Raw genomic sequence first — 17,742 nt, 5'->3', positions numbered from 1 at the left:
TACAAGAACAAAAAATTTGTTTTGCTTTTGTTTTCATACAATTAAATATTTGTAAGGGTATTTATAAATAATAAAAACAAATTTAATAAAACAAAGAAATGTTTTAGATTAATCGCATTGATTTGCTATGCATGAGACGGATATTTAGATTTAAAAAAATTATAAAATGTAAATTAAAATCTCATTATAACGAAACCGTCATTATTATTGTCCGGTATAGGAATTATTTTCATCTCAAGCAACTATAAACACGAAAGTAATTGCTATTAGGAGTATTTAATAAATATATAACCAATATCAAAATATATGCACACTACAACGAATTTTTATCAACATGTGAGGTAAATAGGGTTAATAAAATCTCGATTAAATCTTCGAAACGTGAGAGATAATGGAGGCACTTCCGGTTTTCTTGAGTGCGATGTTAGACTTGTTTGATTGGCAGAATATACATCGCGTGACAAACACGAATCTCTGATTCTTAATGTGACATTATTTCATACTTATTCCTTTATATATAGTGTATATATAAATAGCCATGTACTAAAGTAATGATCTTTTAAATGGACATTGTATGATTATATATGGACTATTTGATAAGCCACAATTTTGTTTATTATAAATAAGATTTAATAAATAAGATTTGAATGCATCGGCTAACACGATGGTATATTACACAATGCCAAATTACATAATTCTAAATTTAAACTGTCTATGAATATCCAAATCTGATTTTCTTTTATGAAGATAGAAAATCTTTTAGAATTGAACAGTATTACGGAGCGGCGGTGGATTATACCTTTACCAATTCGGTAAAAATATCAATCTATGATTTGGGGAACCAAGTTCGATTGTCAGCTCAGAAATGTTTACAGGTAAATCTATCCGATATGCTAAGCCTTATTTTTCATCATCCATTTGCTTTCGTTGTGGACCTGGTAAAATCCATGATAGGGCACTAAAAAAGGCTTTTTTTATGATTTATCACGACGAGCACTTCTTATAAGCAAACAGTTATATCATCGATATAATTGTTCGTTTTTATATAAAATGCATACAAGTGGTTTACCACTTACAAAGTTAGACATTTTCGAAAAAATTATAGTTATATTACGGCATTTAATTTGCATAACACTAGAAGATTATATATTTAGAGTATTGAACATTATATGTTAATCGATTAAAAGCGGCATTTCGACCAAAAGTCGAAAATGACTATCTATCGCAAATTGCGAATCTAATTAAAACTAGATAAGTGTAAAATAGCGTGTTTTCATTTGTAGATTAAATCACGCAATTCTAATTATTATAAATGAAACTCTTTTCAATTCCAGTGATTTGAACTACATACAATAAATGAGATTTGTTCAATATCCTTCAGAATTAGCAGAAAGATGCTATTGAAAATAAATCACACAGGAACACTTCTTTTTGATGGAAAAAGCAGGTTTATTTACTATAATTTGTAAAGGATATGCAATTCAAACTTTATACTCCTCTTTTGTCGAACAAGTTATTTGATTCGACGTTACAAAAGCAAGCAATATACTGAAAAAGTTCTTTTTTTAATCCAACACCAATATTGAATTTAGAAAAAGTAAGAAACTGATTTAATCACAATAAAAATCAAGAGTTACTTTTATAAAGTAACATGAAATGCTACGACAAAAACGTTTCAATATTAAGAGAATAAATATTATTATATAATTTATATAGTGTTTGTAGGAAGAGATATTTTTATATCAAATAACTTTCGATAATTCTTTCTATGAATTAATTTTTTTCATTACATAAAATAAAGATTTCAGTTTTTCAGTATATTTTGTCGAATTTCTTTTTCGGTGCTTTGTCCAAGCTTCACTATATTTACAATTTTTAGAAAATGATTTCTGACGTAATTATTCTAAAATATTTTTTAAAATCTTGAATACAATATGTCAACGTTAACTATATGTTTATCAAAATAAATTTTACATTAAATAATCATTATGAAGATTTATATTTAATACGTCTGAATATTATAAGTTTTCATTATGCAAATCAAAATTATAGGCTAATATATATAACGTAATAATGAAATATATAATTTATTATTATACATTATTAAAATATATATCATTTATTATTATATAGAGCTATAAATATCTAATCCATTAAATAAATAGTTAAATAACGAATTATGAGCAAATTATAGTTGATTAAAAATAAATGAATTACAACATGTAGATCGTAGAGAAATGCCTTCAATACAGTTATTACTCAATTCAAATGATCTTATTAGCATTTATCAAATTCTTCATTTAGGAATGAAAATTAAGAAAAATATACCATTTGATATTTAAAAATTTTTTTATAGATATTACCAATACATATGTTAATTAAAGTCCATAACTCGCATATATTTGTCTGTCATTATCCTGACGAAATGTAATTAATTTCACATTGTCGGATATTATTTTTCTTTTATTGCTTATTGTTGTACATGAGTAATTAATTCTACATAAAGATATAATAAAAAATATTTAAGTAATTGAATTACGTAATCACAAGACTACACTTCAATTGAATGGCACTTGAATTTCAGATGACATTACATGCAAATTTCTTCATTTATACAATCAAGAAAAGTGGATAAAATCACTGAACAGTTGTTTGTGGTTTCAAGTCTCACCAAGCTGTATTCTTCACACGTCTAACACCTAGATACGGGGCTAATTGCCACAGTTTGTTGGTTGCAAACTCATTACAACATTTTTTCCACTATAATATATTCAAAAAATGATAAATCACTTGTGAATTAGTTTATATTCATTAAATATCTAGATAATTTACAATGTTCTAAAAATCTAGCCCTAACAACTTTTTGATATTTTGAAAAGATCACTTATTGTTGTTTCCTTAATCTTGTTTCAATTCAAGAAACGTACTTAAAATAAAAATTTAAATTGAAGAACTAATTTAATATAAATATACTGTACATATAAGTATATATTTACCTATATTAATTTTATAAAAATTATTAATACAGCTTAATGATAAACTTATTAATAAATACAATAATTTTATGATTTGTGTAAAATAATAATAATAGTTTATTGCATCCGTTATATTTATCGCCAAGTTGTTTATTATTATATATATAATTAAACTATCATTGCAATTATTCATTAACTATTCATAGCATTACGATTGAAATTGTTAATAAAGGAGAAATTGATTATATATGTAAACACATCTGGGTTTCAAGCACTCGTTTCAGATATTTTTGAATTCCTTAATAATCTTAAGTGTTATCAATCATATTTACTCATAAGGTACACCTCGCCTTACGTCGGTAATTGGTTCCAGGAGAGGCGATGCAAGTCGAATTTACTTGTGTAGTTACGACATAAGTCGAAACTACGGTGGAAAACGCCAGTAATGAGCAATTAAAGACCGCTAAATAAGACGACAATACAGAAACACAGTTTTCATGTTTCGTTCTCTAGAATTTATGATAATTAAATTAACATTTACTGTAAATGTACATATTTTAATATGATTTTATGTGCTTTTAACGCTTTTCTAGTGATATTACGACTTCAATATTTGTGGCGGACGGATGTAAAGTCGAATAAAATGACTTAAACTTGATTTTTATTTTTCCATATACTTTTTTGACAAACGACGTATAATCGAGAACGACGTAACTCGAGGTATACCTGTAATTAAAAATATTATTTTTTATTGTTGTTATATTTTATAAATTTAAATATGCAGGAGGTTAAATTATCGCACTCTCAAAGTCTTATTTTTATAGAATTTATTTAGTTATGTTCAATTATTTTTATAAAATAAACAAATAATTTTTTGCGCGAACGTTTATTGTATCAGTATTAATTTGACCATTATATCTCATTGTTTGTTGCCATAGATTATTGGGTGATTATATAAGACATCGTCTTAAAGAAGATATATCAAAATTTTGCATAAAATACATAAAATAAAAATAAAGAAATTTTTCAATATTAATCTAGTTTAAACAAATAAATTTAATTTTTGCTTATTTATTGTTTTTCAAAGCGTTGACCTCTAAGTACTCTCTGAGCGGAAACATGTTCACTAACACGTTACCCACTTCCCAAAGTTTCATATTATCCGAATTCGAATTTATTCAATTTGGATAGTAAATTACAGTTTAAGAGCTATGTCTGAATTGATAATATGATGGTTTCAAATTTCGAGATTAGAGAAACAGAAGCTAAAAATATTAATTTTTAGAAATATTTTTGCAAACTCATTTTTTGTACTAAATTGGACTTTATTACAGAGATTAACTTACAAAAGAATATGAATGATAGAACACATTAAAAAAACAAATGATTCTTAACAATTTTTGCTAAAAAATCACGTGTATTGTTAAATATAAATGTAAAATTTGCCGTTAGAATGGCTGAGGTGGTTGAGGAGTTAGCCTATCGTTCCAGGACATCAGACATCTAATCCGGGAGGTCGAAAACCCAAGAATTTTTTGGAAATGATCTGTTCCAGATACGTCGAGTTCCATCCCTCGCCAGTAGCCCCATTATAGGCTTGGCCTAACTCATGATCAGCTTGAGAATAGGCCGTTTTAGTGTTTACAGGACAGAAAAAGTAAAATCATCCTATTTGTTGTGCTATTCTGGGACATCGCTATATTTCAAAATATTTTGATGCTGATTGCTTAAATGGACCCCTTTTTATAACTGAAATTAAATATAATTTTATTGTTTTCGTGACTAATGGATTATTATTATGGATTATTATTACCAGATGTTTTTACAACAATCTGGCAACTACGATTGTAGTTCGTAATCATTTAAACGTCAAGTGCATCATGTCGTTTTCAGTTTAGCGGTTTTTTAATTGTTTCCTTTATAATAAAAATGAGTGATCATATTGTTAAAAATAGTATGAAACAAGGTCTACATAAATACATCTGGACACGACCGTTATCTTACTTATGGAGCAGACGTTTTTGAATCGTGCAGGTTTTAAATAAACTTGTAGGAGAGTTAGTTTACTAAACTAACTCTCCTACAAGATAAAGATATTAAACTAAAATTATATAAAACTAGTGAGATTCCAGTCTAATAATAATTTCGGATGATTATGCAATCGTAATTTTATGTAACTTGATCAAAATGATTTAAAATAAAGATCATTCTTATCATTTGCTCCCTTGATTGAAACTAATCAAATTAATAGTTGCATTAGTTTTATCACCTACGTAGGCATTTCCTAAAGTGGCTTAATAATATTAAAGAAAAGTCAAAGGAACCATACCTCTATATGTGACACTTCGCCAGATATAGTCCCTCGAAATCAGATTATAGCATATACGGATGCGCTATATGGAGTCACGCTGCGTGCTCCGCTAGGCCTATCGCGTGTTTATCAGATAGACTAGCACAGTAATCAGACAAGTTAACGATATTTATTGGTAAAGAATAAAGAAAAGTCCGACATGAGACCCTTTGCCAGATATTCGTCTCCAAATGTGAAAACCCAACGGCAACAGTTCCGGTCGCCATCTTGCTTGCAGACGTCATGCTCACAAGCAAGTTAAGTTATAGATAGGCACGATGATTAGCGCCTGTAACAAATAAATACATTAACGTCTCCTGACCAAAAGTAATACTTGAACCTTGAACCAGTACTACTGCCTATTCTTCACGCTTCGCTTCAGTTAAAGCAGGCGATAACGAGCCTTGACCGACGCGAAGCTGTCGTTCTCACCTCAGCTCCCGCATGGGGGCGACCCCCCACATCCCAAAAACTATTTCATCAAGTGCTCCATAAACAGTCAAATGGACTACTCAAAGCCGGCGTAGTCGCATGGACTAAATGGTTAAACGCGATAAGCTTAGCGGAGCGCGCTGTGTGCGTCGCGACTCCCGATCGCATTCGGCTGATTTCGGAGGCTTTATCTTGCGAACGGTCACATGTAGAGGTATGGTTCTTTTGACTTTTTTGCTCATGTGGCATGCTTTACGGCTCTGTTAAATCCCATTCTTTTACTTTTTGAGAGTAAAAATATAGACAACTCACACAGGAACTCATGTAGGGTATAGCCTACTCCAGGCGTGGCCAACAGTTTTTGCCCCCGGGCCGAATTGGAGAGAAAACTTTATTCACGGGCCGAACGAAATATTAAAATTAAAAAATGTTAAATACAAAAACGATTCATTTAAGTAAACAAACTTTTATTACGGAATTTGTTAATGAATAAATGTAAGTGATTTAGTACAACAAATTAAAAAAAAAAAAAAAAAAAAAACTAATGTGACATGTTGAGGCGCTTTGCATCGCCTATTATTTTCTTAATATCTGGCTTTATACTTGTAGTAGCTATTCTTAACACAGCCTCCAAATGTAAATCATTCAATCTTGATCTTGTACTTTTGTTTAGAAAGAAAAGAAAAAGTTTGTTCACGAATATAAGTTGAACTGAAGATTACTAAATATTTCTCGGCAAGTTTTTTAAAATTTCAGTATTTTCCATAATTCAATTGCTTATAAAAATTGCACAAATTTTCTTGCTCTTCTCGATATTTCTCATGTAATAATTCATCACATTGTAAATTAATTATTTCTAATTGTACATCAACAGGAACGTCATCTACATGTATACAAACTGGATTTCGGATAATAGATAAAATTTTATCAATTTTCTTAAAGCAATCGAACGAATCGCTGCTCGAAATCTGTCATTAGTGCAAGGATACTGTTATTAAATTCTTTAACCTTTTCTCTTGAAATATTTAAAGATACGGTCTCTAACGTTGGAAAATGATCAAATTTGCATTTAACCAGGTTTCTAGAAAAGAGGCTAAGCTTCATTTGAAAAGATTTTAACCTTTGTATTAAATCATGAGCATATAAATTTTTTCCCTGTAAACATATGTTAAATTCGTTAAAATGTGTGAAAATATCCAAAGAAAATGCTAAATCACAAATCCAATTTGGGTCTGATAATTCTGGAAAATCCTCAAGCGTTAAAAATATTTTTATTTCCTCTTGAAGATCCCACACACGTCTTAAAACTTTTCCCAAGCTTAACCAACGGATTTTATTGTAATATAGTATATCTAAATGACTGGTATTTAGTTCTTCAATGAGTGCAATAAGTTGCTTGTGTTTTAATCCTTTAGATCGAAGGAAATTCACTAATTTCGCAACTACGTTTATAACATGATAGATTTTTAAAACATTTTTGCATAATGCGTGTAAATTATACCCATACAGTGTATGGGTATAATTTTATGATTTGGATCAATTTCAGAAATTTTGTCTTCAATTCGTTTTATGAGACCAATATTTTTTCCAATCATATTTGGTGATCCATCTGTTGTTACATTCACCAATTTCTTCCTGTCAATATTGTATTTCAAAATACACTTTTCAACCTCTCGGAAAAAATCTTCTCCCTTTGTTGTGTCTTCCATAGGAACAATTGACAAAAGTTCTTCCGAAATTTGAAAATCTTCAGTGATAACTCTGATAAAAATTAATAACTGAGTTGTATCCTTTACATCGCAACTTTCGTCAAGAGCTATTGCATAAAAATGAGCCGATTCTAAATTATTCAGTAACTGCACATTTAAATTAGCATTCATATCTTCTATTCTTCGGGCAATAATTTGCCGAGACATATTTTCAAATATATGTTTAGCATCTGGACACATTACATCACAAACATCACTTTTTTTTCAAATTCTCCTTCAGCAAAAGGTTTTCCACATTGAGCAATCCGTTTCGATACTAGCAAACTTGCTTTAGTAGCAGATTCTTATAGTCGATTTTGCTGTGTGAATACATTTTGCTACCGAGTGAATTTTACTACGAGATCTACAGCTTGTTTTTTTCGGCTTTCTTCATTTAAATTTTGTGCGTAAGTTACATGTTTCGTTTTAAAATGTCTTCTCAAGTTGTATTCTTTTAAAACGGCTACACTCGAATTGAAAATAAGACAAACCGCTTTATTATTGTACATAATAAAAAAAATATTTCCACTGCCATTCATCATTAAATATACTGTTTCACATTGCCGCTAAACGTCAAACAGTTCATATCGACTAAAGATGTTGTGGGATGTTTTTGAATAATAATAATTTTTATGGTTTATAAAATTAGGCGTTTATTAACATTAGGCCTACTTTAAATTTAAAATGATTGTGAATCTTGAAATAATTGTAATTTTTTAAAATAATAATATAATTAAATCTTTAAAATAATTATTAACCACTATATCTTTAAAAATTAAAAATTAAATATATATATATATATGTTTAAATATATTAGTATTATGTTTCTAGCAAAGCACACGAAAGTTAAATTGAGTATCACCTGTATATCTTGAATTACTGTCTAACATACATTATTTTATGATAAATATTAATATTTTAAATTTATCATTTCTTTTTTTATTCTGGCACTATCGCACAGACGAGCACAAAAGTTGTAAATCTCTAATAGAATGGAATTTTTTTTTAATAAAGAAGTATCGCGAATCCATTCGACCGATTGGAAGTTAAATAAGGACCGTTGGTTAAGACACGATTGGAAGTTAAATAGCTATTATCGAAAGGTTAATCGCGGGCCGTATAAATTCATTAAGCGGGCCGTATGTTGGCCATGCCTGGCCTACTCTATCGATAAGTCCCAAAATGGCCGCTGCCACAAAGGATTATGGGATTGTGTACAGACTTATTTATATAGACCTTGGTATGAAAGGTCGACTGCAGCGCCCCGGGTCAGGACTGACACCACCTGTATTTTATAAGGAATACGGAAAATTCCGTTTTAGCGCGAGCAGTCGCATATGGGAAACTAGGAAGTTAAGCAAACGGAGGAGGAAGTTGAGTGTCAGAGAACCCGGAAGTGATTCATTCTATTACGAAGTTAATGAAAAACAACAGGGATTTATTCGGTCTTCCAGTTAATTTCCTCAAGGATTTCCGCAGAAACTGCCGTTCTTCCTTAGATTAATCTCGTTATATCTTATTAATCTCGCAGCAACTGCCGTTCTTCCTTAGATTAATCTGTTATATCTGTTGTGTCATCGAGGATTTTCCTCCTCTGTTCCGCCGTTCAAGCTCGTTCTTCACAGTCTCTGTCGCGCCGATGCGTTTCCTCCATTCTCTCCGTCCAAATATGTGTAACCTCCTTCATTTTGCTGTCTTAATTAATCACTCTCCTCTTGCGACTTGTCATCTGCTATCCGAGCCGCTGGTAATCCTGGAATAGGTCGACAAAAGTCTGATCGCTGTCCCATCTCCTGCCGTTTTCCGTTCCCAGTTGTTCTAAGTTCTCTGCCATCTCAATATCATCCATAATACCGACGGTCTCCTCTCGATTTTGCTTTTGGCCCCGAGCTCTTAGTTTCTTTATTTGAGTGCCGTTCTCACGAGTTATACCTCTCTTTCTCGTTTGAGGTTGGCGCTCATCTACTACTCTCTTTTCTGTAGCCTCGACTCGATTTTCAAGGTTGAATGATTACTCGTTCGTGCGTGTTTCCATAATCTTCCACTCCTCGTATCACCCTATCCCAAGCGACCTCTCTCCACTTTAGGCTACTTTCAGAACAATCTCTTTTCTTATGCCCTTCCTTTCCATTGAGAAAACACGTGACTGCCGGGCAATGACGACGATAGATTACCCTTGAACACTGCGATAGTTGATCGCACCGCTAATCTGCAACGAGTTTAGTATAGCTTTTGGCATACCAAATAACTTGATTAACTTTCGGGTGAATTATCGGAGTTCTCGGATATCCCATCGCGGCAAACTGCTTAATGTTCCCGTATTGTCGTAACGCATCATATATTGAATTTTTTCGTCATTTCTCTCGGCAGATGAAATACTTCTAACTGTATAATGTTTAAAGTTTTGTCTTCTACTTTCAGAACCATTTGCAATACACTCCACTTTGCCTCGGTGGCTCGAAGAGTTACCATAAAATGACATCAAGAGTATTCATCTACGTGTGTAATTTTGAAAACTGTTGCCTTCCGTAATATAAATAACAATTCGTCGTGAGATGCTTCGCAGAAACGAAAACCGGCCGTTTCTGCCGTCCAACAAGTGAATCTCACAATCGCCGTCCTCCGACAACATAGAACAAGTTTGTAGTATCGACGGCTTAAAAGGCATGACAGCATTTGAGTTGGGAATGGCGAAAAATTAACTCAACCCAAGAATCAACAAATGGGAAATATTACATAACTAAGGAAGAACTTTTTGCTGTCATTCATAATTCTCATCGTGAATTTGGCACGGAGGTAGAGGCAAATTGTATTTGCACTTTATAAAGTGTATCATAAGAAGAAAAACATCTAAAAAAGGACCGACTGACAAATCTCTTATCTTCAAAGAAATTAATTTGAGGGGACAGGTCCATTTAGTTGATATGCAGACCTGCAGTGTTAGGGATTTCATATATTTTAAATTACCAAGAGCATTAAGTTCGTTTTATTGCGACTTTTAGAAAAGAAGACTGACGATGAGGTTGCATGTACTACTTCATGGATATTTTTTGTCTCATTGGAACACCTGTTCTTCAGTCTGAGAACGATCATGAATTTACTAATTGCATAATAGAAGATATGACGACAGTATGGCCGGAGTTGTCCGCAGCATCACAAAGTTAAGGTGATGTGGAGCGTGCAAACCAAAACATGAAGAATATGATTTTCGTTTGTATATAAGGCAATGGCTCTAAGCAGTGGAGTGAAGATCTACAAAGTTTTTCAATTTCCAGAATGACAGGGTCTGTTCCCTGTCATCTGGAATTCGTCAAATGCCACTTGGGTCAATATTTGGTAAGAACTATTCATTAGTTCTTATTAGCCAAGCAAGTAAAGCGAACATTTTAACCACTAAGCTAATGAGATTTCAAATGTTTCTCGTTTATTACAGGTAGCACATGTTGTTATTCAATCTCTTCTGATTCTATCAAAAAGATTCTGAAAACAAAAGAATTAGAAGACGCGTCTAGTGAAATGAGTGACGGTTTACAAGAAGAACCAAAAGAAAAAAGGAAAACACGCTTCAGGAGATGATCCAATCCCTCCCGGCAACGTTCTTGAAGAAGAATCAATCCTATCTGCCAATGTTTTTGCTGTGTCCACAAGAAGAAATCGACTGGAACCCATAAATATTTTACTTACAGACTCAATGTTTATGTCATTTGTAGTCAAACCACCAGCACTTTTGAAGAAGAGTATAGAAACAGTTTTATCCCTTTTATATTCCCGGATACAATGTCAACAAAACAATAAGCTTACAGCGTAAAAACAGGCAGAAAAATATTAAATCAGTTTCTGATAAGAAATTTCCGCAAATTTCCGAAATAAAGATCGAAGTGGGTAAATCTGTAATTATGCTGGCACCAAGTATTGATCGATCAAAACGGGAACTTAGAAATATCTTATAACTGGTTCTGGAGTCGACTGATGATGGCTTCTACAAAGTTAGGACAAAAAGAAAAAAATCTTTTCTCTTTTCTTGAGAAATCAGATCCAAGAATGCCGCGAAAACTTTTAAAAAGTGGAAGACATCCCTGACAAAGAGTAAAGTCCGATTTACACGAAACGTAAGTAGTTGGCCTCATGTCACGCGCAAACTCGCATTGTCGCATTTACACGAAGTGTGCTCTAACTTTACCATTCGTCGTACAAAAGTAACCGCTAAAACTTGCAAATATGTATATTTTTATATATCTAGTGAGAGGTTTATTTAAAATAAACAAATTTCCCCAAAAGTTATCTCTGAGATATTTTAATATTAACTTTATTTGCTTCACTACATAAATAAAATGGAATTTTTAATAAAATCGAAGCCAACTGATCATTTACACCCTATTTTCATCAAGATTCCGTTACTTTTAAATTAATTTACCAAATTTCTCAAAGAGTATTCATGTGCAGCTCTCTCTTAATCTTATAATAGTTTCGATGTTTATAATTCCAAATCTTCATGTTTTTACATATACTTTTTTGGTCGATACGTTCATATCGAACCGGATGTCGATCATGCAATCGCCATTTTTTAAAATCTTTGTCAAGTGTCATTGCATAAAAAATAGCACAGAAATGCATGCAAATATAAAGAGGCAAAGCTATTATGTAATTCTCAATGCCATGATTGAAACTCTTACGCTAATAAGTAACACTTAAAATAAGCCGTTCATGTTTTCAGTAAGCTCGGAAAAGTAAGCAACGTGAGGAAAAAATAGCAAATTCGTACGTTGCCTAGGCCTGTTTATGCAATATTAACGTTGCCTAAATTGTTTTTAGACTTGAGACGTGCTCAAATCGGATCTTAGTTGGGTAAACTTAAGATCGTATTGGCAACATGTGAACAAATATATCGATATTCGGAGATTTCCCAAACCTCTTTAGGCAATTTTAACTTTGCCTAGACAATCCTAGGATTGTCGATCCTTCGGATATTGCCGGTAACATATATTATATAACAGGTGGTTAAACTTTGTCATTGACAGGAGCCATATGTCGCCTATCAGAAATATGTAATATTGGAACGATATTTTATATACATAATAAATAGTCAAAATACTAAATCACAGGTTGAGAATCCTTATGCTTGGACAAGTTCGTAAGAAAGAGTATCTAGAAAGCTTTGAAAACAGTTTTATTATAAATTGTTTTTCTTTTTATCTACATAGTTATTAATGTTTCTCTTTCATTACTTACTAGTAGATTTGTACGTTTGTAGTTGGGAAGCTAACTGATTAAAATTCGTTAACTTTTAGTTCCTGTTTGAGGTTAAGTTTCGAGTTACGCTCGTAATCCGTGTGTATCACGCTACATAATAGTCAAACACTTATAAAAGTATTGCATATGTGTATATAAGAAGTTTTAAAAGATTTTATGAGTATATGGGAGTCGCACTAAGGGTCTAGAAGAGCCGCAGTTTTGATCACCGTGGATTTATACAAATATATTATTGAAAATTATATTAATTACATGAAAATTATTTTATATGTAAATTTTAAATTAAAAGAAATTACAGAGATTTTTCTTTTAATTTAAAATTTACATATAAAATAATTTTCATGTAATTAATATAATTTTCAATAATATATTTGTATAAATCCACGGTGATCAAAACTGCGGCTCTTTATCTCTATTTATATCTTTTATAGATATAAATAAAAATCTATTTTATTTAAATGAAAGTTTATTAATGTGTATAGATTATATCCGTATCTAAATGCTATATTAATGTAGAGTATGTTATATTGTTATTACGGTTCACGTAAATTTTAATATTTGATTTATGATAAATTTTTTACAATTTAAAATCTTTACGTTTTTTCTTAATATTTTTTTTCTTGCGGCATTTTCTTTGAATTGATTAGATTCAGAAACATATGTCAAGAATTTGTTTTTCTAGAATATATTCATCTTATAGTTTTCTTTACTTGATTTATGCTTCTTGATTTATTATGATAAACATATATGTATATAACGTATATATTTATCTTCTTATAAGCAAATATTAATTTTAGCAATTCGTTCGCTAGTCTGAAAGATCTGATGTTATTATATTAATGAATCATTATAATATTTCTGACATAAATCATGATATTTCCATCAAGGAACTAATCAATAAACCAATGAAATGGATATAAGTTAAAGAAAATTAGTCTAAAATTCCCGTGGGATAATTCTAGTTTCTAATAATATGAAAATGCATGTTACTGTTACATTTATAGCATAATTTTGTTCCTTTTTATTCAAGTAATTGGAAACCAAATATCCTTTTTAATTGCATAATATCGTAGTTTATAATGTAAGAATTAAATTCCTGCCTCACGAATTTAAAATCAGTGTAAACTAATTCACAAATTAACACGTAACAATAATATTTTTAAAAGTAGATTAGATATAAACTTCTTCCGTCTTCCTTAACCTTGTTAAACTTACTTCGTGAATATTTTGACTTAAATCTAGTGTTTCATAGTTAGTTAAATAATTATTTCTTATCAAGATTATGTAAAATAAGTCTTGGCGATTTTGAATTCCTTAATTTTACACCGATATATGTGGAATATCTCAAGTACTTAGCGGTTTATTCTTTTCAGCATGTATTAACAACCTATTTAACAATATATCTTGAAACGTAATTGTATACGTCGACGATATTAAAATTCAAAATCATGATCCATTATCTCTACAAACAGGCTTAAATACAATACTTTCAGTCTTTACAAAACATAATTTAAATATTGATATTCAAAAACCGTTATAATGTGCTATTCATTAATTCGAAATCTCATCTTCCTTCCATAAATATCAAAAACTATAAATTAAGTTGCATTAAAACCTATAGTAATCTGGGAATAGTTTTTAATGATAAAATAACTTTTCAGGAACACATTCAAAAGACAGTAAAATCCTTGTCAATCAGAAGTGGAATTATAATGATAACTATTGGCTTAGTCTGAGAATACCCAATAAAACAACCAGTAATGATGTTTGTAATGTACAGTACAGTACATTATATTATCGTCTATCCATTTCCCAAAGATCAATGTTTTATCGAATAGCCGATAACTCAAGACTAATAGAACCAATACCTGCACACAGATTACACTACTTTTAAAAATATCTGCAAACAAATACTATATACAAATCAATAATTAATTATTTTACATTAGCATCAATAACTTTCATCCATTTTTTAAATTTTTTTATTATTATCACTTTTATTTTTAAACTTTTATTCATGTAATTTTAATTCTCTCAAATGTTTTCTTTTGTGTGGTATTTCTTATTCTTTAATTGTAAAAATATAATGAATATTAGTAAACAAAATGTTAGCTGTAACCATTTATGTATATATAATTATTATTTTTTATTATCTTGCATACATTTCACTTTGTTTTATCATAATTATTGTTGAATTGTTTGTGTAATTTTTAATGGGTATAATTGTTAAAAGGGGGTAGAAATCAACTGTCCACGGACATTTCCTTAATTGTATGATAAATAAATAAATAAATAAATAAATATGCACCTATATCTGTATATTTTTATATATAAAACATTCTACGTATATTTTCAATACCTACATTTAAAATATAAATTTAATTTGATACGTAGACAATTTTTACATTGTAGAACTAGTAGTAATTAGGAAATACAGTATGGCGTCGATAAGTGGAACGTCGGTAAGTGGAATGGCCGGAAAGTGGAACGATTTTCAGTCGGATTGTGTCGTGCTGAATCGAATGTTTTTGATACTAAATTTACTTCTAAAGTATAATTTTCATGTTTTTTATATTCTTTAATATATTTATTTTGTTTGTACAAAATGCAGAAATAATTTTTAACGATACGATAGCCTCGATGATTATTATAAAAATTTTCGTTAGGCTTAAAATCGACGAAAATTCAACACGAAGCGACACGCAACGGAGAAAAATTCAACAGGAAGCGATACGCAACGGAGAAAAATTTGAACATCGGACAGGTTAATGTATTTTTTCATACAAAGTCGGAAACTGGAACAAATCATTAACTGGAAGGACCCCAGTCCCCAATTGGTTCCACTTATCGACGCTCTACTGTATACTATAAGGTGAACATAAAATATGTTAACATTAAATAATGATTATTTTCATGATAATGATTATAAAGATTTTCGAATTGAATTGAAAAGTGTAAAATATTACAACTTTTGTTGTACAAATTAAAAGCTAAAGTGTAAGAAATTTAAAATTCAATGGTATGAAAAATATCTCTAGAAAATTGAAGATTAAACGTAAATTACTAAAAACTCAATAAGTTTTTAATAAAATATATATATTTTAATGTTTCTATTTAATTTTGTTTTGTTTGTATAAAGCAACGCAACACGTGGGCGATGCCTTCCAGAAATACTTTCTATGGGAACTGGCCCTTATTTAGGTGTTACTCGTACAGACGTGAAAGAAAACTTCAAGCGGACAGTCCGTTGGAGAGACACGAGCCCACGATAAATTTACCAGTGTTCAGTGATTTTTACGGAAATGCCTACATGGCAATTGGTGGGCGTTTCTGTTAATTTTTTTAAAAATACTGTAAATAATAAGAAACCGAGAACGAGTTAGTAATGTTCAAAATTAACCACTCAGTCGGTTTGACGAAAAACACAAATTTTATATTAGTAAATGTACAAAATAATCCAAATTAGAGTTACAATTAATTATGCACAAACACTAGTCTGAACAACAACCGACTATTCCCGTACAATTCGTCGAAAGAACTCCTTACGAACAAACAGACCGGTAATTACAAAACCTCCGAGTCAGGAACAAGTCCGTACTAAACCACGTAACGTCCAACGAGAGAGTTAGTTAGCACTTCGATAACGACGATCCCTTTGGTCCGATCTGATCCGAACTTAAATAGTCGACGGCGTTCGAACCCTGCTCCAATCAAATTTGAATGTTCCCGCAACGGCCGCCAACGGTCACTTCCCGCCGGCCAATCGTCCGTCGGTCGACGATTTGAAACTTAACGGTTCTTCCCACGGAAGTTCCTAACGGTCGTTTCTACCGCCGATCCTAACGACTTTTCCGTTATGAAAGTTCGTTATAACAAAACAGGGCGGAAATCGCTCGCCTAGCGATTCCAAACCCTACAGAGTTTATGACTTTTTCCTTTTTCTTCCTTAAAAGAGCCTTTCTTCAAGGATCATCGTGTGTTTGACCGTGCCCACCAGTACTTCCCACTTGCAATTACTACATGTTGTATTGAAGTTTAACTTTCTTATTGAACAGATTAAATAAATATCTACTAAACTAATTCGTAATAGTCTTAATCTTTTCTTGTGTACTTCAAATTATTTTTCTATTAATCATTAATTAAATTCATATGAGATGATAAGGAACGCTGGTGGATTGATATTACCATATCTTGTTTGCTTATTTGAGAAAACTTTCGAAATCATTCATTTGTCTAACGGTTAGACAAATATGTTATTTGGCTATTGATAACTGCGGTTAGACTCTAACCGCAGATATCAATAGCCAAATAACATATTTGAAAAGAAAAGTAATCTTTTTAGAAGAATACGGAAAAGTTGTAAACGTGCTTTTAGATGAAATTTACGTGAACCATTCCTAAATTATAAAGAATGCCAATTATTGGTACATCTGCCACCTCATTGTGCTATTTCTACAAAACAACTCAGAGAATTGGAAGCCCTGGATATTTTTAAAGGTTTTTATAGAGAAATAAAGCTTCCGGACTAGATAAAGGTACCGTGGTTATTTACCTAATTGCTGATGTTGATGACATACCAATATTTAGCTATACTGTATTAAACTAAATATTAGATATATTTTTTGCATATAGCTAAGTAGCTGACACTTTCTTTGTGAATTAAATGTATTCAGTGTTAATACTTTATAAATTTGAATTTAAAAATATATAACGTACTGTACAATGTTTTCAATCTAAACTGAGCTTGAAAGATGTAATGTGTAACGTCATACAGTCGGATATCTGGACTACATTACAAAAATATACATTTTGATATCAAAATTATAACGATATGAACTTGCAAAATATCGTCTTATACTTAAATTTCTATTGTCCAAATGATAAAAAGTTATATTTAGGTACCCTTATAAATATGTAAAAATAAATTAATTTTTAGATTGCTAAACGACTAATTGGCCATTTTATTGGAAATAAAATATTAATATTT

The 17,742-nt window shown here is 30.9% G+C and overlaps 1 protein-coding gene across 1 annotated transcript; it reads right to left on the bottom strand.

Annotated features, from left to right (window-relative positions):
• Positions 1-7,223: 7,223 nt before the first annotated feature.
• On the bottom strand, positions 7,224-7,706 carry LOC136981398 (general transcription factor II-I repeat domain-containing protein 2-like). The gene has a single exon (XM_067277712.1). The coding sequence runs from the start codon at positions 7,704-7,706 to the stop codon at positions 7,224-7,226; it is 483 nt and encodes a 160-aa protein (XP_067133813.1).
• Between the last annotated feature and the right edge of the window lie 10,036 nt (positions 7,707-17,742).

Source organism: Centruroides vittatus, unplaced genomic scaffold, assembly GCF_030686945.1.
Source record: "Centruroides vittatus isolate TY-2023 unplaced genomic scaffold, ASM3068694v2 contig_754, whole genome shotgun sequence".
Lineage (NCBI taxonomy): Eukaryota > Metazoa > Arthropoda > Arachnida > Scorpiones > Buthidae > Centruroides > Centruroides vittatus.
The sequence above is the reverse complement of the archived record's forward strand: the minus strand, read 5'-3'. Positions and strand labels throughout refer to the sequence as shown.

What these genes read in the sequence shown, in the direction of transcription:
- LOC136981398 (XM_067277712.1), bottom strand. Translation starts at nt 7,706, where the DNA reads ATGTGTCCAGATGCTAAACATATATTTGAAAATATGTCTCGGCAAATT.